This window comes from Entelurus aequoreus, linkage group LG05 (genome assembly GCF_033978785.1).
Source record: "Entelurus aequoreus isolate RoL-2023_Sb linkage group LG05, RoL_Eaeq_v1.1, whole genome shotgun sequence".
NCBI lineage: Eukaryota > Metazoa > Chordata > Actinopteri > Syngnathiformes > Syngnathidae > Entelurus > Entelurus aequoreus.
The window spans coordinates 18,767,307-18,794,592 of record NC_084735.1 but is presented as its reverse complement, the minus strand read 5'-3'; the positions used below and the strand labels follow the sequence as shown (position 1 = coordinate 18,794,592).

General features: G+C 34.0%; 1 protein-coding gene across 1 annotated transcript; it reads right to left on the bottom strand.

Moving 5' to 3' along the window:
* Window positions 1–582: 582 nt before the first annotated feature.
* On the bottom strand, window positions 583–27,286 carry crtap (cartilage associated protein). The gene is made up of 7 exons (XM_062046263.1): window positions 26,754–27,286; window positions 17,412–17,561; window positions 17,162–17,333; window positions 12,576–12,704; window positions 12,362–12,507; window positions 6,064–6,147; window positions 583–810 (listed from the first exon to the last, which is right to left on the bottom strand). Exons 1-7 carry the CDS (start codon window positions 27,219–27,221, stop codon window positions 772–774), a joined length of 1,188 nt encoding a protein of 395 aa, XP_061902247.1. The 5' UTR covers window positions 27,222–27,286; the 3' UTR covers window positions 583–771.

The window sequence follows — 27,286 nt, the reverse complement described above, 5'->3', positions numbered from 1 at the left end:
TATTTCATATGTTGGCCAGAAGGGGAGCACTTTTAAAACCGACACAGTCAATTTGGGACCACCCTCATTTTGATAGATGTCACCAGCAGGGGTGCATCACTTGTTCACACCTCCTCATACGGAAGATATTTTTCCATGTCTTCATGTCTCAAGAAGGGTAGAAATACAAGAACACACACACACACACACACACACACACACACACATACACACACACACACACACACACACACACACACACACACACACACACACACACACACACACACACACACACACACACACACAATGTTGCGTTGACATTGTGGAACAACACAAGGGCACCTTTTTTGGCTTTAAGTCTCCAAAATGACGCCAGCCAGTGGTGAAAGTCCAAAAACTGAAAAGACAAAACACAAAGGCGGCGGCAGGAGACACACACGCACGCACACACACACACACGCACACGCACACAAGTAGACATTTTTACGTGTGTGTGAGACAAACTGCACAGACACTCAATGTTCAAACATGCTTCCACAAGTGTGTGTTTCTTTCCACTGCCTTGGAACTTTTGGTTCCAGCGACCATCACTCAGCCTGCTCAATCTTTAGCAAATGATTTTATTGTAAAAACAAATGTTCCATTGAACAATCAGTACAAATATACACTTCTCCGTCAACTTCCTTTTTGAAAAAAAAAAGGAGAAAAAGAAGCATAAAATATAAAAAGGAGGAGAAAGAATCTTTTGTGTTTAAAAATTCAATAAATAGCCGGCTTGTGTTTGTCTTGTTAGTCCAGAAACTCGTCTATGAACTCCACCACTTCCCCCTGTGGACGACAAATGTGGAGCACTCAGAAGGATGTCTCATCTTCACGCGCTCGCTGCCATGCAAACCTCCTTTTGCTGGGGAAAGTTAAGGGGCCCCAACTACTTGCACCAAGGGCCCAATGCTGACAAGGCTTTTTAGCATTTTTCAACTTTCAAACCAACACATCAGTGGTTGTCAGACTTTTTCCTTCATATGGTAGGAAACTATTAAAAAAAACGCTAGTCAAAGTTCCTTAATATGACAGGAACTTATTTAAAAAAACGCTAGTCAAAGTCCCGTAATAGGACAGAAATCAGCAAAAGAAAAACATTTGTCAAAGTTCCTTAAAATGACAGGAACTTATTTAAAACAACCCTAGTCAAAGTTCCGTAATATGACAAAAAATCTGCCAAAAAAACACAAGTCAAAATTCCTTAATATGACAGAAATCTGCCAAAAAAACACTAGTCAAAGTTCCCTAATATGATAGGAAACTATTAAAAAAAACGCCAGTCAAAGTTCCTTAATATTACAGGAAACTATTAAAAAAACACTAGTCAAAGTTCCTTAATATGACAGGAATTTATTTTAAAAAACGTTAGTCAAAGTTCCGTAATATGACAGAAATCAGCAAAAAAAAAACACACTGGTCAAAGTTCCTTAAAATGACAGGAACTTATTTAAAAAAAACGCTACTCAAAGTTCCGTAATGACAAAAATCTGCAAAAAAAAAAAAAAACAGTCAAAATTCCTTAATATGACAGAAATCTGCAAAAAAAAACACTAGTCAAAGTTTCCTAATATGATAGGAAACTATTTTAAAAAAACGCCAGTCAAAGTTCCTTAATATTACAGGAAACTATTAAAAAAACGCTAGTCAAAGTTCCTTAATATGACAGGAATTTATTTAAAAAAACGCAAGTCAAAGTTCCGTAATATGACAGAAATCAGCAAAAAAAAAAAAAACTAGTCAAAGTTCCGTAATATGACAAAAATCTGCAAAAAAAACTGTCAAATTCCTTAATATGACAGAAATCTGCAAAGAAATGATAGGAAACTATTTTTAAAAAACGCCAGTCAAAGTTCCTTAATATTACAGGAAACTATTAAAAAAACACTAGTCAAAGTTCCTTAATATGACAGAAATCAGCAAAAAAAAAAACACCAGTCAAAGTTCCTTAAAATGACAGGAACTTATTTAAAAATACGCTAATCAAAGTTCCTTAATATGACAGAAATCTGCAAAAACAACCACTAGTCAAAGTTCCGTAATATGACAGGAACTTATTTAAAAAAACGCTAGTCAAAGTTCCGTAATATGACAAAAATCTGCAAAAAAAAAACAGTCAAATTCCTTAATATGACAGAAATCTGCAAAAAAATGATAGGAAACTATTTAAAAAAAACGCCAGTCAAAGTTCCTTAATATTACAGGAAACTATTAAAAAAACGCTAGTCAATGTTCCTTAATATGACAGAAATCAGCAAAAAAAAAACACTAGTCAAAGTTCCTTAAAATGACAGGAACTTATTTAAAAATACGCTAGTCAAAGTTCCTTAATATGACAGAAATCTGCAAAAATAACACTAGTCAAAGTTCCCTAATATGATAGGAAACTATTTTAAAAAATGGCAGTCAAAGTTCCTTAATATTACAGAAAACTATTAAAAAAACGCCAGTCAAAGTTCCTTAAAAAATGCTAGTCAAACTTCCTTAATATGACAGGAACCTGTTCAAAAAACAATAGTCAAAGTTCCTTAATATGACAGGAACCTATTTAAAAAAACGCTAGTCAAAGTTCATTAATAGGACAGGGACCTATTAAAATAAACGCTAGTCAAAGTTCTTAAATATAACAGAAACCTATTAAAAAAAACGCTAGTCAAAGTTCATTAATAGGACAGGGACCTATTAAAATAAACGCTAGTCAAAGTTCTTAAATATAACAGAAACCTATTAAAATAAACGCTAGTCAAAGTTCCTTAATATGACGGGAACCTTTTAAAAAATGCTAGTCAAAGTTATTGAATATTACAGGAACCTGTTAAAAAAAAAAACACTTGTCAAAGTTCCTTAATATGACAGGAATCTATTAAAAAACGCTAGTGAAAGCTCCTTAATATGACAGGAACCTATTAAAATAAACGCAAGTCAAAGTTCCTTATTATGACAGGAACCTATTAAAAAAACACTAGTCAAAGTTCCTTAATATGACAGGAACCTGTTATAAAAACGCTAATCAAAGTTCCTCAATAGGACAGGGACCTATTAAAATAAACGCCAGTCAAAGTTCCTCAATATAACTGGAAACTATTAAAACAACGCTAGTCAAAGTTCCTTAATATGACGGGAACCTTTTAAAAAATGCTAGTCAAAGTTATTGAATATGACAGGAACCTGTTAAAAAAAAACACTTGTCAAAGTTCCTTAATATGACAGGAACCTGCAAAAAAATGCTAGTCAAAGTTCCTAAATATGACAGGAACCTATTAAAATAACGCAAGTTGAAGTTTCTTAATATGACAGGAACCTATTAAAAAACACGAGTCAAAGTTCCTTAATATGATAGGAACCTATTTAAAAAACGCTAGTCAAAGTTCCTGAATATGTCAGGAACCTGCAAAAAAACGCTAGTCAAAGTTCCCTAAAACCAATACAATACATCAGTTGTTCTCAAACTTTTTTCTCCAAGTCCCACCTCAGAAAAGTAGCACCTTAATGACCAACATTAAAATACAGTAGCATAGTAGGACTAAGTATTCATTAAAACCAAAGCAGAGGTTTTTTAACAAGCATCTTTAACATGTTGGCCACTGTAACATTACACAGTTTGAACAGTAACACTGTGTTTGAATTTTTCATGAAGTGATTCTTTGGCGTACCACTAGGTGGAACCCGCGTACCGTACCACAGTTTGAGAATCACTGCAATGAATAGATGTTTTTTAACCCTTTGTGCTCCCTTCAAGTTTGGTAAATGTTAAAGATCCTGTGGACCAGAAAGGGTATCAGTCATAAAAGTTGTACAAGTATTTCATGTTAATGTTTTTTTTTACTTTCAACGCTTAAATCTGTAGATCAGGGGCCACAAACTACGGTCGTATCGTATATTAATTGCTTTAAAGTGAATTACGTGACTATTTATTTATTTTATTATACACATGGAGCTGTGCTATGCCTCCCCCTGGTGGACACTTTAGGCAGTAGCACACTGCTGCTTTTTAGAACCTCATGCAAAAAAACACAAGTCAAAGATCTTCTGTAGGACAGGAGTACTTTGCGGTTTTTATGAACCTAATGCAAAAAAACACGAGTCAAAGATCCTCTGTAGGACAGGAGTACATTGCTGTTTTTTAGAACGTACTGCAAAAAAAACCAGGAGTCAAAGATCCCCTGTAGGACAGGATTACTTTGCGGTTTTTATGAACCTATTGCAAAAAAACAGTAGTCAAAGATCCTCTGTAGTACAGGAGTACTTTGCTGTTTTTTAGAACGTATTGCAAAAAAATCCAGGAGTCAAAGATCCTCTGTCATATTAAATTCCTTAATATGACAGGAACCTTTAAAAAAGAAAACGCCAGTCAAAGTTCCTTCATATGACAGAAACGTATTAAAAAAACACTAGTCAAGGCTTCTTAATATAACAGGAACCTTATAAAAAAGACGCTAGTCAAAGTTCCTTAATAGGACAGGAACCTATTAAAAAAATGCTAGTCAAAGTTCCTGAATAGGACAGGAACTTATTAAAAAAAACGCTAGTCAAAGTTCTTTAATATGACAGGAACCTTTAAAAAAAAAAAAACACTAGTCAATGTTCCTTAAAAAGACAGAAACCTATCAAAAAAACACTAGTCAAAGTTCCTTAATATGACAGGAAAAAAAAAAACCCAAAAAAACCCCACTAGTCAAAGTTCCTGAATAGGACAGGAACCTATTGAAAAAAATGCTAGTCAAAGTTCCTGAATAGGACAGGAACCTATTCAAAAAAACTCTAGTCAAAGTTCCTGAATAGGACAGGAACCTATTAAAAAAAATGCTAGTCAAAGTTCCTGAATAGGACAGGAACCTATTAAAAAAAACGCTCGTCAAAGTTCCTTAATATGACAGGAACCTATTAAACAAAACGCTAGTCAAAGTTCCTTAATAGGACAGGAATCTTTTAAAAAAAATGCTAGTCAAAGTTCCTGAATAGGACAGGAACCTATTAAAAAAAACGCTCGTCAAAGTTCCTTAATATGACAGGAACCTATTAAACAAAACGCTAGTCAAAGTTCCTTAATAGGACAGGAATCTTTTTTTTTTTTTAAAGGCTAGTCAAAGTTCCTTAATATGACAGGAACCTATTAAAAAAACGCTAGTCAAAGTTCCCTTATATGACAGGAACCTATTAAAAAAACGCTATTCAAATTTCCTTAATAGGACAGGAACCTATTAAAAAAACACTAGTCAAAGTTCCTTAATATGACAGGAACCTATTAAAAAAACACTAGTCAAAGTTCCTTAATATGACAGGAACCTATTAAAAAAACGCTATTCAAATTTCCTTAATATGACAAAAACCTATTAAAAAACACTAGTCAAAGTTCCTTAATATGACAGGAACCTATAAAAAAACGCTAGTCAAAGTTCCTGAATAGGACAGGAACCTATTAAAAAAAACTCTAGTCAAAGTTCCTGGGTAGGACAGGAACCTTTAAAAAAAAAAAACGCTAGTCAAAATTCCCGAATAGGACAGGAACCTTTTTTAAAAAATAGCTCGTCAAAGTTCCTTAATATGACAGGAACCTATTTAAAAAACGCTAGTCAAAGTTCGTTAATATGACAGGAACCTATTAAAAAACGCTAGTCAAATTTCCTTAATATGACTGAAACCTTTAAAAAAAAAAAAAAAGCTAGTCAGAGGTACTGAATAGGACAGGAACCTATTAAAAAGAACTCTGGTCAAAGTTCCTTAATATGACAGGAACCTTTAAAAAAAAAAAACACTAATCAAAGTTCTTGAATAGGACAGGAACCTATTAAAAAGAACTCTAGTCAAAGTTCCTGAATAAGACAAAAACCTAATGAAAAAAAAACCACTAGTCAAAGTTCCTAAATATGATAGGAACCTATTAAAAAAGCCTAGTCAAAGTTCCTAAATATGACAGGAACCTGGTGGACACTTGTGAAACTGCAGCTGGATGAATGCAGGTTCCAGATCAAAGCTGCAAGCTAACAGTTTGTTGTCCTCAAGGAAGCCAAAAGAACTTTCTGGAAGGAAGTGTGCACTCACCTCGTCATCACTGGCCAGGTGCTGTCTGGAGAAGTTCAGCATCTCCAACTGCATAGTGGTCTGGTTGTAGTAGCGCACTGCTTCCTACACAACACACACAGTAGATGACTAAACAACAGCACTGCTTCCTACACAACACATACAGTAGATGAGTGAGTAATAGTACTGCTTCCTACACAACACACACAGTGGATGAGTGAACAACAGCACTGCTTCCTACACAACACACACAGTGGATGAGTGAACAACAGCACTGCTTCCTACACAACACACACAGTAGATGAGTGAACAACAGCACTGCTTCCTACACAACACATACAGTAGATGAGTGAGTAATAGTACTGCTTCCTACACAACACATACAGTAGATGAGTGAGTAATAGTACTGCTTCCTACACAACACACACAGTAGATGACTAAACAACAGCACTGCTTCCTACACAACACATACAGTAGATGAGAGTAATAGTACTGCTTCCTACACAACACACACAGTGGATGAGTGAACAACAGCACTGCTTCCTACACAACACACACAGTGGATGAGTGAACAACAGCACTGCTTCCTACACAACACACACAGTAGATGAGTGAACAACAGCACTGCTTCCTACACAACACACACAGTAGATGAGTGAGTAATAGTACTGCTTCCTACACAACACACACAGTAGATGACTAAACAACAGCACTGCTTCCTACACAACACATACAGTAGATGAGTGAGTAATAGTACTGCTTCCTACACAACACACACAGTAGATGAGTGAACAACAGCACTGCTTCCTACACAACACACACAGTAGATGAGTGAACAACAGCACTGCTTCCTACACAACACACACAGAAGATGAGTGAACAACAGCACTGCTTCCTACACAACACATACAGTAGATGAGTGAACAATAGCACTGCTTCCTACACAACACACACAGTAGATGAGTGAACAACAGCACTGCTTCCTACACAACACATACAGTAGATGAGTGAACAATAGCACTGCTTCCTACACAACACATACAGTATATGAGTGAACAACAGCACTGCTTCCTACACAACACATACAGTAGATGAGTGAACAATAGCACTGCTTCCTACACAACACATACAGTATATGAGTGAACAACAGCACTGCTTCCTACACCATGCACATAGTAAATGAGTGAACAACAACACGGCTTCCTACACAATACACACAGTAGATGAGTGCACAGCAGCACTGCTTCCGACACAACACATACAGTAGATGAGTGAACAACAACACTCATCACTATACACCAGAGGTGTGGACTCGAGTCACATGACTTGGACTCGAGTCAGACTCGAGTCATGAATTTGATGACTTTAGACTCGACTTGACAAAATGTAAAGAGACTTGCAACTCGACTTGGACTTTAACATCAATGACTTGTGACTTCACTTGGACTTGAGCCTTTTGACTTGACATGACTTGCTACTTTCCCCAAAACCTAAAGTTTAAAAAGTTATTTGGGAGCGCTCCGTAGCTTTCATTTTGTACGTGTCTGTCTATCAGCGTGTGTGCTGCGTGTCAGCGTGTGTGCTCGCAGTACAACAGCCAATCAAATTAGATCTACATTGTTTTCATCCCACAGCATTCAGCCAATCAAATTGCAGGACAACCAATGAACAAGAGTTGTCAAACAACGCGCCAGTGAGAAAGATTTATACCAAAGTTGGTTTCGTTCGGGTATAAAAACTACGACTTGGTCAACAAAAAACGAATTGCCGTATGCAAATCACGCAGTTGGAATATTACAGACGGAGACGCAACAACTTCCAACTTCGTTCGACATTTGAAGTTGCACAAAGAAGGGTAAGTTTTGAATGTAAGATAACGTTTATTGGCTAAGTAACGTGACTTTTATTTGCTGTGTAGTTAAATCAGTGAGGCTGTAAACTCACTGCTAACGTTATAACCATAGACATCTTATAAGGGTACGCAGCATAGAGCGCTACTGCCTACTGGCGCAGACGAGACGCGGGGCCGCCATCTTGGAGTGGTGATCCGCTCCACTCAGTGCAATTCATTTGGCAGGAGCAATGAACTGTTAATTCATCTTACCTCACTGAATACCACTGATTTTCACACGCTTTTTTGTCATACGTGTAGCTATGATAAAGGACACATGTTTTATTATTATTCATAGTTTGCTTAACAGTAATAGAATATTCTTATATGCTATAAGTGACCAGATCAAAACTGGGAATATAATCCCAGAGAAGGGGGAAAAAACTATTTTTAAGTTGAAGAGACTATATGATGAGGTTATATATACATGCTACATAAACAATGTATGAATACATTAGATATCTATATATCTTATAGACTGTATATCTGTTGCTGCAGCAGCAGAGAGTTTATTCTGTCTTGACACTTTGTATTGATATTTTCTATTACATTCTTCCCTTAAATGATCATGTTTACAGTGATTGTTTTATATGTATTTTTGATGTATGTCGCTTTGGATAAAAGTGTCTGCCAAATACTTAAACATAAACATATATAAACACTTGCAAGTATTTATATCAGCTAAAACCACCAATCTGTTTCACTGGATTCAGAATAAAACCAAATTCTGTCTTACCCAACAATGTTAGTATTTGAATATTGTTACTTGAAGACTTATTCCTGGTTACAATTATACTGTTAAGAAAGTATTGTCTTATATTTTGCCTAAAATGAGAATGCATCATAATCAGTGGCGGCTGGTGAATTTTGTTTTAGGTGGGGCTGAAAGTTTGCAAACCAAACCCCTGTAGGGGGGTCATCCTCCCCCAGAAGATTTATTTGTGATTTTCACATACAAATATTGAAGATCTTTGCTCCTTCTCAACTCTGTGCTAATATTATTTTCATCAAATACAACCAATAGTACGTTAATGTTAAATCTTACTTGTGAAAAGTAATCCCCCGATTCCTATTTTCAACAGTCCGCTCATTTGAGCAGGAAAACGCTGAACACCATCTTTGTTTTCTACCTGTCAACTGTCAGTTTAGCATCTTTGTTTTCTACCTGTCAACTGTCAGTTTAGGCTCCTCATCACCACTTCAAGATGCAATTTGCTCGCGTCACAGCAACCAATATTGCGTCTACTTATAAGATGTCTATGGTTATAACATCATTTCAAACACAGCAATATGTTGCGTCCACTGCAGTTTGCTACCTTATTCATACTTTTTGTCAAGTGATTTTTTTAAGCAGGGTTGCATGAGGTACCTACACTTAACGTTACGTTAGTCAATGTATCACACACAGTAACATAACGTTAGACGGCGGTCAGCAGCACCGCGTATTTTAGCCACCTACAACCAGACAAACATAGTCAAATAAAGGTCAGTTAAAATGTATACTATATTAAGAATATGTGTACATATTGCATAGGGCCCTGACATGTAAAAAGTACAACTCTGTTCATTGTTATGTTCATGTATTTGTTATGTTTTTCATGTGTACGCACACATCAACACACATACAGTATGAGATGAGATCAATGAGATAAGGTAAGAACAGAATAGAAACTGCTGTGGAACTAGTTACAATGCAATATGCCATGGAACTACAATGTTAACACTTTTGTACAAATAAGTACAGTTGCACTTGTTTTTGCAAATGTGTTTATTCTGTAAAGGAATGAGTTAAATGTTTAAAATTGTTTAAACTATTAAAATGACTGGTTAATAGTGCTATTATGAATTGCAATGTCAGTACTATTTTTTTTCCTGCTATTTCAAAAGCACTTGTTTTAATAAATAAATACAGCGTTTTAAAAGCATACACAATCTGTGTAAAAATATTAGTCTGTGGTTAAAAGGACTTGAAAGGACTCGAAACTCAAAATGCAGGACTTGTGACTTGACTTGAGACTTTCCAGTCTTGACTTTGGACTTGACTCGGGACTTGCCTGTCTTGACTCGGGACTTGACTCGAGACTTGAGGGCAAAGACTTGAGACTTACTTGTGACTTGCAAAGCAATGACTTGGTCCCACCTCTGCTATACACTACACCAGGGGTCGGCAACCTTTACCACTCAAAGAGCCATTTTGGCGAGTTTCACAAATTAAAGAAAATAATGGGAGCCACAAAAAAAAATTTTAAATTTAAAATGAAAAACACCTCATACAAAGCTTAAATTGCTTTGCGCTATGTTAACCAGGGGTCTCAGACACACGCACCGGCACACACTTTAATATGGAAATTTGATGTTAGTGCGGCCCGCGAGTTTTGAAAGCGTCATACCTGCCAACACTCTCATTATTTCCGGGAGACTACCTAATACCAGGGCGTGATGGCACTGCTTTTAGCGCCCTCTACAGTCTGCCCAAACAGTATACCTGCTGGACCACATGTAGATTGAAGTTTTAGCTTGCTCACATAAGTGACAGCAAGGCGTACTACCTCAGCAGCCACACATCTTACACTGACGGTACCAATACCCAGAATCCCATGCAGCCCTAACTCTTCCGCTCAACCAACGCACGGGGGGGGGTTGATGTGTGGGGGGATTTGGTGGTAGCGGGGGTGTATAATGTAGACCGGAAGAGTTAGGGCTGCATGGGATTCTGGGTATTGGTTGTGTTGTGTTTATGTTGTGTTACGGTGGGATGTTCTCCAGAAATGTGTTTTTCATTCTTTTTTGGTGTGGGTTCACAGTGTGGCGCATATTTGTAACGTAGCAATGTTAAAGTTGTTTGATACGGCTACCGTCAGTGTAAGCTGTGTGGCTGATGAGTAAGTATGCTTTGCTGTCTCCTATGTGTGCAAGGGAAAGCAACATACAACATGTGGCCGGGCTGGCACGCTGTTTGTAAATGCTATAGAGCAGGGGTCACCAACCTTTTTGAAACCAAGAGCTACTTTTTGGGTACTGATTAATGCGAAGGGCTACCAGTTTGATACACACTTAAATAAATTGCCATAAATAGCCAATTTGCTCAATTTACCTTTGACTCTATGTTTCTATTAATAATTAATTATATTTACACTTAATTGAACGGTTTAAAAGAGGAGAAAACACCAAAAAAATGACTATTAAATTTTGAAACATAGTTTATCTTCAATTTCGACTCTTTAAAATTCAACCGAAAAAAAGAAGAGAAAAACTAGCTAATTCGAATCTTTTAGAAAAAATTTAAAAAAATAATTTATGGAACATCATTAGTCATTTTTCCTGATTAAGATTAATTTTAGAATTTTGATGTTTTAAATAGGTTAAAATCCAATCTGCACTTTGTTAGAATACATAACAAATTGGACCAAGCTATATTTCTAACAAAGACGAATCATTATTTCTTCTAGATTTTCCAGAACAAAAATTTTAAAAGAAATTCAAAAGACTTTGAAATAAGATTTACATTTGATTCTACAGATTTTCTAGATTTGCCAGAATAATTGTTTTGAATTTTAATCATAATACGTATGAAGAAATATTTCACAAATATTCTTCGTCGAAAAAACACAAGCTAAAATGAAGAATTAAATTGAAATGTATTTATTCTTTACAATAAAAAAAAAAAATACTTGAACATTGATTTAAATTGCCAGGAAAGAAGAGGAAGGAATTTAAAAGGTAAAAAGGTATATGTGTTTAAAAATCCGAAAATAATTTTTAAGGTTGTGTTTTTTCTCTAAAATTGTCTTTCTGAAAGTTATAAAAAGCAAAGTAAAAAAATTAATGAATTTATCTAAACAAGTGAAGACCAAGTCTTTAAAATATTTTCTTGGATTTTCAAATTCTATTTGAGTTTTGTCTCTCTTAGAATTAAAAATGTCGGGCAAAGCGAGACCAGCTTGCTAGTGAATAAATAAAATTTAAAAAATAGAGGCAGCTCACTGGTAAGTGCTGCTATTTGTGCTATTTTTAGAACAGGCCAGCGGGCTACTCATCTGGTGCTTACGGGCTACCTGGTGCCCGCGGGCACCGCGTTGGTGACCCCTGCTATAGAGGACAATTACTACAGTGCAATTAGAGCACTCCCTTATTCAGCAATTAGAGTGTAAATAGGATTATATTTTCCCTGGGAGTTATCTATGAGAGACACTAAGATCCATAAGTCTCCTGGGAAAATCGGGGGGGTCGGCAAGTATGTAGCTGAACCGCATCAGAGTGGTCAAAGGGCCGCATGCGGCTCCGGAGCCGCGGGTTGCCGACCCCTGCACTACACACACATTAGATGAGTGGAAAAACAGCACTGCTTCCTACACAACACATACAATAGAAGAGTGAACATCAGCACTGCTTCCTACACAACAGCGGGCGTGTGCGGGCGCTCCTCACCGATCTGGGGAGGAAGTCGTCATCCGTCAGCCCCCACTGGTCCTTGTGGAACTTGTAATACTCCAGGTTGTTGTTCATGACCTGGTCGGAGGGGTCAAAGAGCATGTAGCTGGCGGCACACGGCACGGCGTTCTTCAGGTCCTTGACTGCAAAGGCAGGTGGACTTGAACAACAACAACAACAACATGACAGTGAAAGAGAGCGTGCTCCTCACGCTTGTAGTAGGCAAACTGCAGGTAGTGGTACATGGTGGCCACAAACTTCTCCACCACGAAGCCTCCAACCACGGGCGTCAGGTCGCTCTCGCACGTCACCTTCCTCTCCAGGACCTCCGTGTAGTGGTCTGTGGGGGAGGGGCGCCGGGGAAGGAGTCAAAATGGCGCAAAAACATACCTCTGCAAAAGTATTGGGACAGCCTCCAAACCCCCCCCAAAAAACGCAAATTCTACATAAATGATTGCACACCATTTGTGGCCTCAATGATTCAACATGACATGGACTAAAGCAGGAACCTGCAGCAAATTTTGTTAACGGCCCATTCTAAAAACGCTATTGAAAAAAACTAATAAAAATACATTAAAAAGTGGAATAAAAGAGCAATGCAAGGAGAGTGTAACGTTGTGTGTTATTTCTGAAATATAATGAATTAAAATCAATGTTATGAATTATTGACTTAATCGAGGCTTAATCAATCACTTTGGATTTTTTTTGGGGTGTGGGGGCGGGAATATTGCATATTATTTTGTGTTTGCTACTTAAAAAAACAACATTTTATCGGACAAAATGGACATGAAACAAACAAATAAAAAGACATTAAAAAAATAATGAAAACATATAATGGATGAATAGATCTGAAGTTGATCTACAGATTGAAGCGTTGAAAGTAAAAAAATAAAAATGTCTGACTTATCTTCAACACCTATTTTGTGTCCATTTTCATCGACAAAAAAAGGCATTAAATAAACATAGATAAATAAAACAATAAAAACTTTGAATGTTGAAAGTAAAAAAATAAAAAATAAATTAAATAAATAAATAAAAAATAATGATAAAAAAATTAAATCAATAAAAAATATATATACATATACTGTATGTATGTACACTACTGTTCAAAAGTTTGGGGTCACATTGAAATGTCCTTATTTTTGAAGGAAAAGCACTGTACTTTTCAATGAAGATAACTTTAAACTAGTCTTAACTTTAAAGAAATACACTTTATACATTGCTAATGTGGTAAATGACTATTCTAGCTGCAAATGTCTGGTTTTTGGTGCAATATCTACATAGGTGTATAGAGGCCCATTTCCAGCAACTATCACACCAGTGTTCTAATGGTGCAATGTGTTTGCTCATTGGCTCAGAAGGCTAATTGATGATTAGAAAACCCTTGTGCAATCATGTTCACACATCTGAAAACAGTTTAGCTCGTTACAGAAGCTACAAAACTGACCTTCCTTTGAGCAGATTGAGTTTCTGGAGCATCACATTTGTGGGGTCAATTAAACGCTCAAAATGGCCAGAAAAAGAGAACTTTCATCTGAAACTCGACAGTCTATTCTTGTTCTTAGAAATGAAGGCTATTCCACAAAATTGTTTGGGTTACCCCAAACTTTTGAACGGTAGTGTATGTGTATATATATATATATATATATATATATATATATATATATATATATATATATATATATATATATATATATATATATATATATATATGATCATTTTAGTGGGATTTGTTTTTAAATACTGTCGTAAAAAATAATAATCAATTAAAATCAATGTTGTTATAAATTATTAACCTATTTAAGGTCCGATAATGGCGTTTTTTGCCGATATCCGATATTGTCCAACTCTTAATTACCAATACCGATATCAACCGATACCGATATATACAGTCGTGGAATTAACACATTATTATGCCTAATTTGGACAACCAGGTATGGTGAATATAAGGTCCTTTTTTTAAAAAAATGAATAAAATAAAATAAGATAAATAAATTTAAAAAAAATTCTTGAATAAAAAAGAAAGTAAAACAATATAAAAACAGTTACATAGAAACTAGTAATTAATGAAAATGAGTAAAATGAACTGTTAAAGGTTAGTACTATTAGTGGAGCAGCAGCACGCACGGACTGTATCCCTTGCAGACTGTATTGATATATATTGATATATAATGTAGGAACCAGAATATTAATAACAGAAAGAAACAACCCTTTTGTGTGAATGAGTGTAAATGGGGGAGGGAGGTGTTTTGGGTTGGTGCACTAATTGTAAGTGTATCTTGTGTTTTTTATGTTGATTTAATTAAAACAAATAAAAAATAAAAAAAAACAAAAAAAAACGATACCGATAATAAAAAAAACAATAATTTCAGATATTACATTTTAACGCATATATCGGCCGATAATATCGGCAGGCCGATATTATCGGACATCTCTAAATAATACAAATGTTCTAAACTACGGATAAATCTGAAGTTAATCGAGAGATTTAAATGTTGAAAGCAAAAAAAAAATATGAATGACACTTATATGAGTGGGGCCCTTTTGTATCGCCAAGAATTTTAATGGGATTTTTTTTGACTAAATGCGCAAAAAATAATAATGAATCAAAATCAATGTTATGAATTATTGACATATTCAAGGCTCCAATTACTTCACAGTAAATATTCCAGTTGGAAATATTCTGAGGGGGAAATATCGCATGTTTTGTGTTTTTGCCATATAAAAAAAACAACATTTTCTTTGACAAAAAGGGTATAAAACAAATTTTAAATAATAAAAACTTAAAATTAACAAATAGATATGAAGTTGATCGAAAGACTTAAGTGTTAAAAGTTTACAAAACAAATATTTACTTATTTATAACACTTTTATGTGTGGGGCCCTTTTGGATCCCCAATTATTTAGTGGGATTTTTTTTTTAACTGTCATAGTTCAAAAAATAATAATGAATCAAAATCAGTGTTATGAATTATTGACCTACTCACATCAAATATTCCACTTTGAAATATTTTTGGGGGAAAATATTGCATATTTTGTGTGTTTCCCATATAAAAAACAAAGTTTTCTTTGACAAAAAGGGTATAAAACAAACATTATTAAATAAATAATAATAAAGTTATAATTGACGGTTAGATCTGAAGTTAATCGAGAGATTTAAACGTTGAAAGCAAAAAAATATATAAATGACACTTTTATAAATGTGGCCCTTTTGCATCGCCAATAAATTTTAGTGGGACCTTTTTTTTTTTTACTAAATGCTCAAAAAATAATAATGAATCAAAATTAATGTTGTAAAATATTGATCTACTTAAGGCTTCAATTACTTCACATCAAATATTCAATTTGGAAATAGTGCTTATTTTGTGTTTTTGCCATAAAAAACAACATTTTCTTTGACAAAAAGGGTATAAAACAAATTTAAAAAAATAAAAACTTAAAATTAACAAATAGATATGAAGTTGATCGAAAGACTTAGGTGTTAAAAGTTTACAAAACAAAAAGATTGACTTATTTATAACACTTTTATATCTGGGGCCCTTTTGGATCCCCAATTATTTTAGTGGGATTTTTTTTTAAACTGTCATTGTTCAAAAAATAATAATGAATCAAAATCAGTGTAATGAATTATTGACCTACTCACATCAAATATTCCACTTTGAAATAATTTTGGGGGAAAATATTGCATACTTTGTGTGTTTCCCATAGAAAAAACAACAAAATTTTCTTCGACAAAAAGGGTTAAAACAAACCTTATTAAATAAATAATAAAAAGTTGTAATTGACGGTTAGCTATGAAGTTAATGGAGAGATTTAAACGTTGAAAGCAAAAAAAAAATACGAATGACATTTTTATAAATGTGGCCATTTTGTATCGCCAAGAAATTTTAGTGGGACTTTTTTTTAAACTAAATGCTCCAAAAATAATAATGGATCAAAATCAATGTTATAAAATATTGATTTACTTAAGGCTCCAATTACTTCACATTAAATATTCACTTTGGAAATATTTTGGGGGAAAATATTCCAAATTTTGTGTTTTTGCCATAAAAAAAAACATTTTCTTTGACAAAAAGGGTATAAAACAAATTTAAAAAAATAAAAACTTAAAATTAACAAATAGATATGAAGTTGATCGAAAGACTTAGGTGTTAAAAGTTTACAAAACAAAAAGATTGACTTATTTATAACACTTTTATGTGTGGGACCCTTTTGCATATTTAGTGTTTTTGCCATAAAAAACTAAAATTTATTTGACAAAAAGTGTAGGAAACAAACATTTTTAAGTAAATAATAAAAAGTATTAAACGACGGATAGATCAGAAATTGATGTATAGATTTAAGTGTTGAAAGTAAGAAAATACTTTTTTATTTTTAACACTTTTATAAGTGAGACCCTGTTGGATCCTCAAGACTTTCAGTGGCATTTCTTTTAAAAAAAATATTATTGACATATTCAAGGCTCCAATTACTTCACATCAAATATTCGACTTTCTACTACATAAAAAAAGCGCTGAATAATAATAATAAAATATATATATATATGACTTATTTTGAACATTTTTAGGACTGAAACCATTTCGGGTCCCCGGGACAGAACTTGAGGTGAGGGGTCCAGGTTCAAAAAATGTCTGTGTTGTATTGGTTTTGATAATGAGAAATACCAAAAAGGGCCCCTGCATGTTTCGATTTTTCAGTGTGTGGCCCTCAGTGGGAAAAGTGCGCGCACCCCTGGACAAAAGTATTGGGACAGACAACAGCATCATCATCATCCTCTGGTGTGGCGACTGCACTGACCCGCGATGGACCCGTAGAAATCCTTAAAGTCCTTCACGTTCCTCGGTCCCTCTGAGGCCGCCAGACACTCGTCGTAGACCTTGAAGAAGTCGCGCAGCGCCAGCTCCATGTCGGACACCGACGTGCGGAAGTTGTCGCCGTTGTACGCCCGCACCGCGCGTATGAAGAGGGTCTAGGGGTAACACACACACACACACACACACCTCGCTGGTTATTGTCACCTTTGAAGCCTTGCGCTGAGACGGCGTACCTCGTAGGATTTGGTCTCCAGGTCTTTGAGGTGCTCCTCGGCCCCCGGCAGGCTCTTGTAGTAGGCCATGTTCCTCTGCATCATCTCGTCGTTGGGGTGCTTGAGCAGGAAGGTGTGAGCGGCCGACACCGCCTTGGCTAACCTGTCCGACTGACCAGACCACCACGCACAACATGAGCACTCGGGAGTGGAAATGTGACAAGTGTGGCGCCCCCTGTGGGCTGTGTGGAAAATGCTTTGTAGACATGCTAGCACACATGTCATACATATATAAGACATGTTAGCATACATGTAATACATATATAAGACATGTTAGGATACATGTAATACATATATAAGACATGGTAGCATACATGTAATACATGTATAAGACATGTTAACATACATGTAATACATATATAAGACATGTTAGCATACACGTAATACATATATAAGACATGTTAGCATACATGTAATACATATATAAGACACGTTAGCATACATGTAATACATATATAAGACATGTTAGCATACATGTAATACATATATAAGACATGTTAGCATACATGTAATACATATATAAGACACGTTAGCATACATGTAATACATAAATAAGACATGTTAGCATACATGTAATACATGTATAAGACATGCTAGCATACATGTAATACATGTATAAGACATGCTAGCATATATGTAATACATGTATAAGACATGTTATCGTACATGTAATACATATATAAGACATGTTAGCGTACATGTAATACATGTATAAGACATGCTAGCATACATGTAATACATGTATAAGACATGCTAGCATACATGTAATACATGTATAAGACATGCTAGCATATATGTAATACATGTATAAGACATGTTATCGTACATGTAATACATATATAAGACATGTTATCGTACATGTAATACATCTATAAGACATGTTAGCATACATGTAATACATGTATAAGACATACTAGCATACATGTAATACATATATAAGACATGTTAGCATACATGTAATACATGTATAAGACATGTTATCATACATGTAATACATATATAAGACATGTTAGCATACATGTAATACATGTATAAGACATACTAGCATACATGTAATACATATATAAGACATGTAATACATGTATAAGACATGTTAACATACATGTAATACATATATAAGACATGTTAGCATACATGTAATACATATATAAGACATGTTAGCATACATGTAATACATATATAAGACACGTTAGCATACATGTAATACATATATAAGACACGTTAGCATACATGTAATATATATATAAGACACGTTAGCATACATGTAATACATATATAAGACATGTTAGTATACATGTAATACACATATAAGACACGTTAGTATACATGTAATACATATATAAGACACGTTAGCATACATGTAATACATATATAAGACATGTTAGCATACATGTAATACATACATAAGACATGTTAGCATACATGTAATACATGTATAAGACATGTTATCATACATGTAATACATATATAAGACATGTTATCATACATGTAATACATATATAAGACATGTTAGCATACATGTAATACATGTATAAGACATACTAGCATACATGTAATACATATATAAGACATACTAGCATACATGTAATACATATATAAGACATGTTAGCATACATGTAATACATGTATAAGACATGTTATCATACATGTAATACATATATAAGACATGTTAGCATACATGTAATACATGTATAAGACATACTAGCATACATGTAATACATATATAAGACATGTAATACATGTATAAGACATGTTAACATACATGTAATACATATATAAGACATGTTAGCATACATGTAATACATATATAAGACATGTTAGCATACATGTAATACATATATAAGACACGTTAGCATACATGTAATACATATATAAGACACGTTAGCATACATGTAATATATATATAAGACACGTTAGCATACATGTAATACATATATAAGACATGTTAGTATACATGTAATACATATATAAGACACGTTAGTATACATGTAATACATATATAAGACACGTTAGCATACATGTAATACATATATAAGACATGTTAGCATACATGTAATACATACATAAGACATGTTAGCATACATGTAATACATGTATAAGACATGTTATCATACATGTAATACATATATAAGACATGTTATCATACATGTAATACATATATAAGACATGTTAGCATACATGTAATACATGTATAAGACATACTAGCATACATGTAATACATATATAAGACATGTTAGCATACATGTATAAGACATGTTAACATACATGTAATACATTTATAAGACATGTTAGCATACATGTAATACATGTATAAGACATACTAGCATACATGTAATACATATATAAGACATGTAATACATGTATAAGACATGTTAACATACATGTAATACATATATAAGACATGTTAGCATACATGTAATACATATATAAGACACGTTAGCATACATGTAATACATATATAAGACACGTTAGCATACATGTAATATATATATAAGACACGTTAGCATACATGTAATACATATATAAGACATGTTAGTATACATGTAATACATATATAAGACACGTTAGCATACATGTAATACATATATAAGACATGTTAGCATACATGTAATACATATATAAGAAATGTTAGCATACATGTAATACATGTATAAGACATGTTATCATACATGTAATACATATATAAGACATGTTATCATACATGTAATACATATATAAGACATGTTAGCATACATGTAATACATGTATAAGACATACTAGCATACATGTAACACATATATAAGACATGTTAGCATACATGTATAAGACATGTTAACATACATGTAATACATTTATAAGACATGTTAACATACATGTAGTACATGTATAAGACATGCAAGCATACATGTAATACATATGTAAGACATGCTAGCATACATGCAATACATGTATAAGACATGTTAGCATACATGTAATACATATATAAGACATGTATTAAACTTTTAACTAGGGCTGCAACTAACAACTAATTTGATAATCGATTAATCTGTCGATTATTACTTCGATTAATCGATTAATAATCGGGTAAAAGAGACAAACTACATTTCTATCCTTTCCAGTATTTTATTGAAAAAAACCAGCATACTGGAACCATACTTATTTTGATTATTGTTTCTCAGCTGTTTGTAAATGTTGCAGTTTATAAATAAAAGTTTATTAAAAAAAAAAAAAAGCCAAAATGTAAAAAAAAAAAAAAAAAAATGCGCATAGCATAGATCCAACGAATCGATGACTAAATTAATCGCTAAATATTTTTATAATCGATTAGTTGTTGCAGCCCTACATGTAATACATATATAAGACATGTTAGCAATAGCATACATGTAATACATATATAAGACATGTTAGCAATAGCATACATGTAATACATATATAAGACATGTTAGCGTACATGTAATAAATATTTAAGACATGTTAGTGCACATGTAATACTTATATAAAACATGTTAGCATACATGTGAGTAGGTGGACTTGCGAGTGGGTACCATTCTAAGTTAGCTTGCTTCTTAGCTTGGACCAAATCAAGGCTCCAAATTCCTCACATCAAAAATGTAACTTTGAAACATATTGCATCATGTTTTGTGTGTGTTTGCCATTTAAATGCAACAAGTTTTATTCGACCAAAAAAAAGGCATAAAATATAAGAAAACATTTGCGTAGCACAAACAATTGGGGAGATTTTGACAAGATGGCGGTGCCAACTTCACACAAGTTTGTTGTGTTTCAAATGAATTAATGAAATCAAATTTGAATAAAAGTCGCAAAAGAGTGTGAAAAACAATTGCAGTGGAGTGGAGTGGGGGGGCCCCAACTTCTCCCTGCTTGTATCCGTGGCACGCATGTGACGTCACAACAACAACAATTGAGAAGCACGACATAATGTGAGCGTTTACGTTCAAATATTCCACTTTCAAATTGTTTGCCATAAAAAAAACATTTACTATGACAAATAGGGCATAAAACAAACAAAAAACATTAAAAAACGTATTAAAAAACTTATAAACGACAAATCGATCTTAAGTTATTTGAGAGATTTAAGCGTTGAAAGCAACAAAAATAATGTTTTATTTATTTTTAACACTTTTATGAGTGGGGCCCTTTTGGATCTCCAAGAATTTTAGTGGGATTTTTTTTTAAATGCCATTGTTCAAAAAATAATAATGAATTAAAATTAACGTTGTTATGAATTATTGACCTATTTAAGGCTCCAATTACTTCACATCAACTACAACATTTTGAAATATTTTTTGGGGAAAATATTGCATATTTTGTGTTTTTGCCATATAAAAAAACAACGTTTTCTTTGACAAAAAGGGTATAAAACAAACTTTATTTAATAAATAATAAAAAGTTATAATTGACGCTTAGATCTGAAGTTAATCAAGAAATTTAAACGTTGAAAGCAAAAAACAATATGAATGACACTTTTATAAATGTGGCCCTTTTGTATCGCCAATAAATTTTAGTGGGACTTTTTTTTTCAACTAAATGCTCAAAAAATAATAATGAATCAAAATCAGTGTTATGAATTATTGACATATCCAAGGCTCCAATTACTTTACAGTAAATATTCCATTTGGAAATATTCTGGGGGGGAAATATCACATATTTTGTGTTTTTGCCATATAAAAAATAACATTTTCTTTGACAAAAAGGGTATAAAACAAATTTCAAAAAATAAAAACTTAAAATTAACAAATAGATATGAAGTTGATCGAAAGACTTAAGCGTTAAAAGTTTACAAAACAAAAAGATTTACTTATTTGTAACACTTTTATGTGTGGGGCCCTTTTGGATCCCCAATTATTTTAGTGGGATTTTTTTTTAAACTGTCATTGTTCAAAAGATAATAATGAATCAAAATCAGTGTTATGAATTATTGACCTACTCACATCAAATATTCCACTTTGAAATATTTTTGGGGGAAAATATTGCATATTTTGTGTTTTTGCCATATAAAAAAACAACATTTTCTTTGACAAAAAGGGTATAAAACAAAACTTATTAAATAAATGATCAACATTTTCTAAAAGATGGATAGATCTGAAGTTAATTGAGAGATTTAAATGTTGAAAGCAAAAATATGAATGACACTTTTATGAGTGAGGCCCTTTTGTATCACCAAGAATTTTAATGGGATTTTTTTTCAACTAAATGTGCAAAAAATAATAATGAATCAAAATCTACGTTATGAATTATTGACATATTCAAGGCTCCAATTACTTTACAGTAAATATTCCATTTGGAAATATTCTGGGGGGGAAAATATCGCATATTTTGTGTTTTTGCCATATAAAAAATAACATTTTCTTTGGCAAAAAGGGTATAAAAATTTTTTTTTTTAAAAACAACTTAAAATTAACAAATAGATATGAAGTTGATCGAAAGACTTAAGCGTTAAAAGTTTACAAAACAAAAAGATTGACTTATTTATAACACTTTTATGTGTGGGGCCCTTATGGATCCCCAATTATTTTAGTGGGATTTTTTTTTAAACTGTCATTGTTCAAAAGATAATAATGAATCAAAATCAGTGTTATGAATTATTGACCTACTCACATCAAATATTCCACTTTGAAATATTTTTTGGGGAAAATATTGCATATTTTGTGTGTTTCCCATATAAAAAAACAACATTTTCTTTGACAAAAAGGGTATAAAACAAACATTTTTAAATAAATTATCAACATTTTCTAAAAGACGGATAGATCTGAAGTTAATTGAGAGATTTAAATGTTGAAAGCAAAAAAAAAATATGAATGACACTTTTATGAGTGGGGCCCTTTTGCATCGCCAAGAATTTTAATGGGATTTTTTTTCAACTAAATGCGCAAAAAATAATAATGAATCAAAATCAATGTTATGAATTATTGACATATTCAAGGCTCCAATTACTTTACAGTAAATATTCCATTTGGAAATATTCTGGGGGGGAAGTACCGCATATTTTGTGTTTTTGCCATATAAGAAAACCCTACATTTTCTTTGACAAAAAGGGTATAAAACACTTTTTTTTTTTAAATAAAAACTTCAAATCAACAAATATATATGAAGTTGATCGAAAAACTTGAGCGTTAAAAGTAGGGATGTCCGATAATGGCTTTTTTGCCGATATCCGATATTCCGATATTGTCCAACTCTTAATAACCGATACCGATATCAACCGATACCGATATATACAGTTGTGGAATTAACACATTATTATGCCTAATTTGGACAACCAGGTATGGTGAAGATAACGTCCTTTTCAAAAAATTAATAAAATAAGATAAGATAAATAAATTAAAAACATGTTCTTGAATAAAAAAGAAGGTAAAACAATATAAAAACAGTTATATAGAAACTAGTAATTCGTGAAAATGAGTAAAATGAACTGTTAAAGGTTAGTATTATTAGTGGACCAGCAGCACGCACAATCATGTGTGCTTACGGACTGTATCCCTTGCAGACTGTATTGATAAATATTGATATATAATGTAGGAACCAAAATATTAATAACAGAAAGAAACAACCCTTTTGTGTGAATGAGTGTAAATGGGGGAGGGAGGTTTTTTTGGGTTGGTGCACTAATTGTAAGTGTATCTTGTGTTTTTTATGTTGATTTAATTAAAAAAAAACAAAAAAAAACTATACAGATAATTTCCGATATTACATTTCAAAGCAGGGGTCCCCAAACTTTTTGACTCCGGGGCCGCATAAATGTCTGGTTTTTGGTGCAATATCTACATAGGTGTATAGAGGCCCATTTCCAGCAACTATCACTCCAGTGTTCTAATGGTACAATGTGTTTGCTCATTGGCTCAGAAGGCTAATTGATGATTAGAAAACCCTTGTGCAATCATGTTCACACATCTGAAAACAGTTTAGCTCGTTACAGAAGCTACAAAACTGACCTTCCTTTGAGCAGATTGAGTTTCTGGAGCATCACATTTGTGGGGTCAATTAAACGCTCAAAATGGCCAGAAAAAGAGAACTTTCATCTGAAACTCGACAGTCTATTCTTGTTCTTAGAAATGAACGCTATTCCACAAAATTGTTTGGGTGACCCCAAACCTTTTGAACGGTAGTGTACATATATATACATATATATATATATATATATATATATATATATATATATATATATATATATATATATATATATATATATATATATATATATATATATGTGTGTGTGTGTATATATGTATATGTAAATGTGTATATATACATGTATGTATATATGTATATGTGTATATATATATATATATATATATATATATATATATATATATATATATATATATATATATATATATATATATATATATATACCGGTATATGTGTGTGTGTGTGTATATATGTATATGTAAATGTGTATATATACATGTATGTATATATGTATATGTATATATATATATATATATATATATATATATATATATATATATATATATATATATATATATATATATATATGTATTCATACATATATATTCCTCGCGCACTAATTGACTTAAAGAGCGCACTTGCTGCATGTCACGTTATCGATGGTAAAATTTATTTTTAGACAATATGATTTGCCTGAGTGGCTAGGAGACGGTAGAAAATGGACTAGTAAGGACAAATTTAAAAATAAAAAAATAATTTAAAAAAATAAAAAATAAAAAATAAAAATATATATATATATATATATTTTTTTTTTAACTTGGGACTTCCCGCGGGACGGATTTTGGACGCTGGGGGGCCGTAGTTTGGGGACCCCTGTTTTAAAGCATTTATAATATCGGCAGGCCGATACTATCGGACATCTCTAGTTAAAAGTTTACAAAACAAAAAAATGGACTTATTTATAACACTTTTATGTGTGGGGCCCTTTTGGATCCCCAATTATTTTAGCGTCATTTTTTTTTTTAAACTGTCATAGTTCAAAAAATAATAACGAATCAAAATCAGTGTTATGAATTATTGACCTACTCACATCAAATATTCCACTTTGAAATATTTTTTTGGGTGGAACATATTGCGTCATACTTTGTGTGTTTGCCATTCAAATGCAACACATTTTCTTCGACAAAAAAAAAAAAAAAGGCATAAAATATAAGACAACATTTGCAAACGATTGGGGAGATTTTGACAAGATGGCGGGCATACATGTAATACATGTATGATAACATGTCTTCACTCAAGTTTGTTGTGTTTGAAATGAATTAATGAAATCAAATTCGAATAAAAGTCGCAAAAGAGTGTGAAAAACAATTGTAATGGAGTGGGGGGTGTCACGCCAAATTTCTTCCCCCTACAAAACTTTTACTTCCGTGGTCATGTTTCCTCTTACGCAGGGGTGTCAAACTCATTTTAGATCGGGGGCCACATGAAGACAAATCTACTCCCAAGTGGGCCGGACTGGTACAATCAAGGCATGATAACTTAAAAATTAAAAAAACTTCAGATTCTTTGTTTAAAAATAGAACAAGCACATTCTGAAATTGTACAAATCATAATGTTGTTTTTTTTTACAATTACCTGTTGCGGTTAATAGTATATATACTTTTTTGGTTGTTATTTATATTTTCTGAATAAATTATGTGATAGTTCATCAGTCAACTCATTGGTGTTAATTTTCAATCTATCAAGATAAAAAAAATAATATATCGAAATCAAATTACAGGATGTTATTTATGTAGTTTGATCATTTTCCTTGACTGATGTACTCACATCATGTGGTTTACTTTTTACATATGTAGCATCATCTACAAAGATACAAAGAATTGCTATTGCGACATCTAATGGACACATTTAGAACAGCTGTTTCTTCCATTCAAAAATTTCAGGTTAATTTTTATACTTAGCAAACTCATCCTGCGGGCCGGATAAAACCTGTTCGCGGGCCTGATCCGGCCCTCGGGCCGTACGTTTGACATCCCTGCTCTTACGTCATTGACAGCGATCGATAGCACTTCGGCTTTGACTGCCCGTCGCTGGAAGGATACTTTGTCTTTGACAGCTGCTGGAATCTGAAAAAAACGATTTTTGGTTTTTTTTCGTACAGGCGCGAAACAGGACAGTCGCGTGCCGGTTAAGGACCCCCGGCAACTTTGTGACTTTACTGGACGCAGCCCCGGAAGTAAATGGGGGGGGAAGGTTTTTGTAGGGGGGAAGAAATTTGGCGTGACAGCCCCAACTTCTCTAGCTTGTATCCGTGGCACGCATGTGACGTCACGACAACAACAATTGACAAGTAACGTTTCTCGTCGTGACACTGCGCAGGCGCGGCCGCCTCACCTTGAAGTAGGCGTACTGCAGGTACCTGTAGGGCTCCCTCCTCTCGAACTCCTCCAGGGTGTCCCTGCTGGGCATGGCCTGTCTGAAGGCGGGCAGGCCGTGCTTGCAGCGCTTCAAGCAGTGGGCCCGGTGCAGCACGTTGCCGAAGGCCCGGAGCTCCGGGAAGCCCGCCAACTTGTCCTCGTCGCGGCTGCGCACGGAGCTGCAGTTGAGGTTGCAGAAGGCCTCGCTGTCCCGCAGCAGGCGGTAGAGACGAAGGGACACCTCCATGTACTCTACCGAGTCCCCCCACTTCTCCTCCGTGTACTGGTCCAGCGCGAACTTGTAGGCCGACTCCAGCGGCATCAGCTCGTGTCGGGGGAAGCTCCGGAAGCTGTACTTCTCGTACTGGCACACCACCGAGCCCAGGCCGAGGAGCAGCGGGGCCAAGGTCCACAGGAGCCGAGGTGGCGGACTACAGGGCGCCATGTTGGCTTTTTTTTTTTAAAGGGGGGACGAGGACTTCCTCCACTTGTAGGACTCACCCGAGAAAC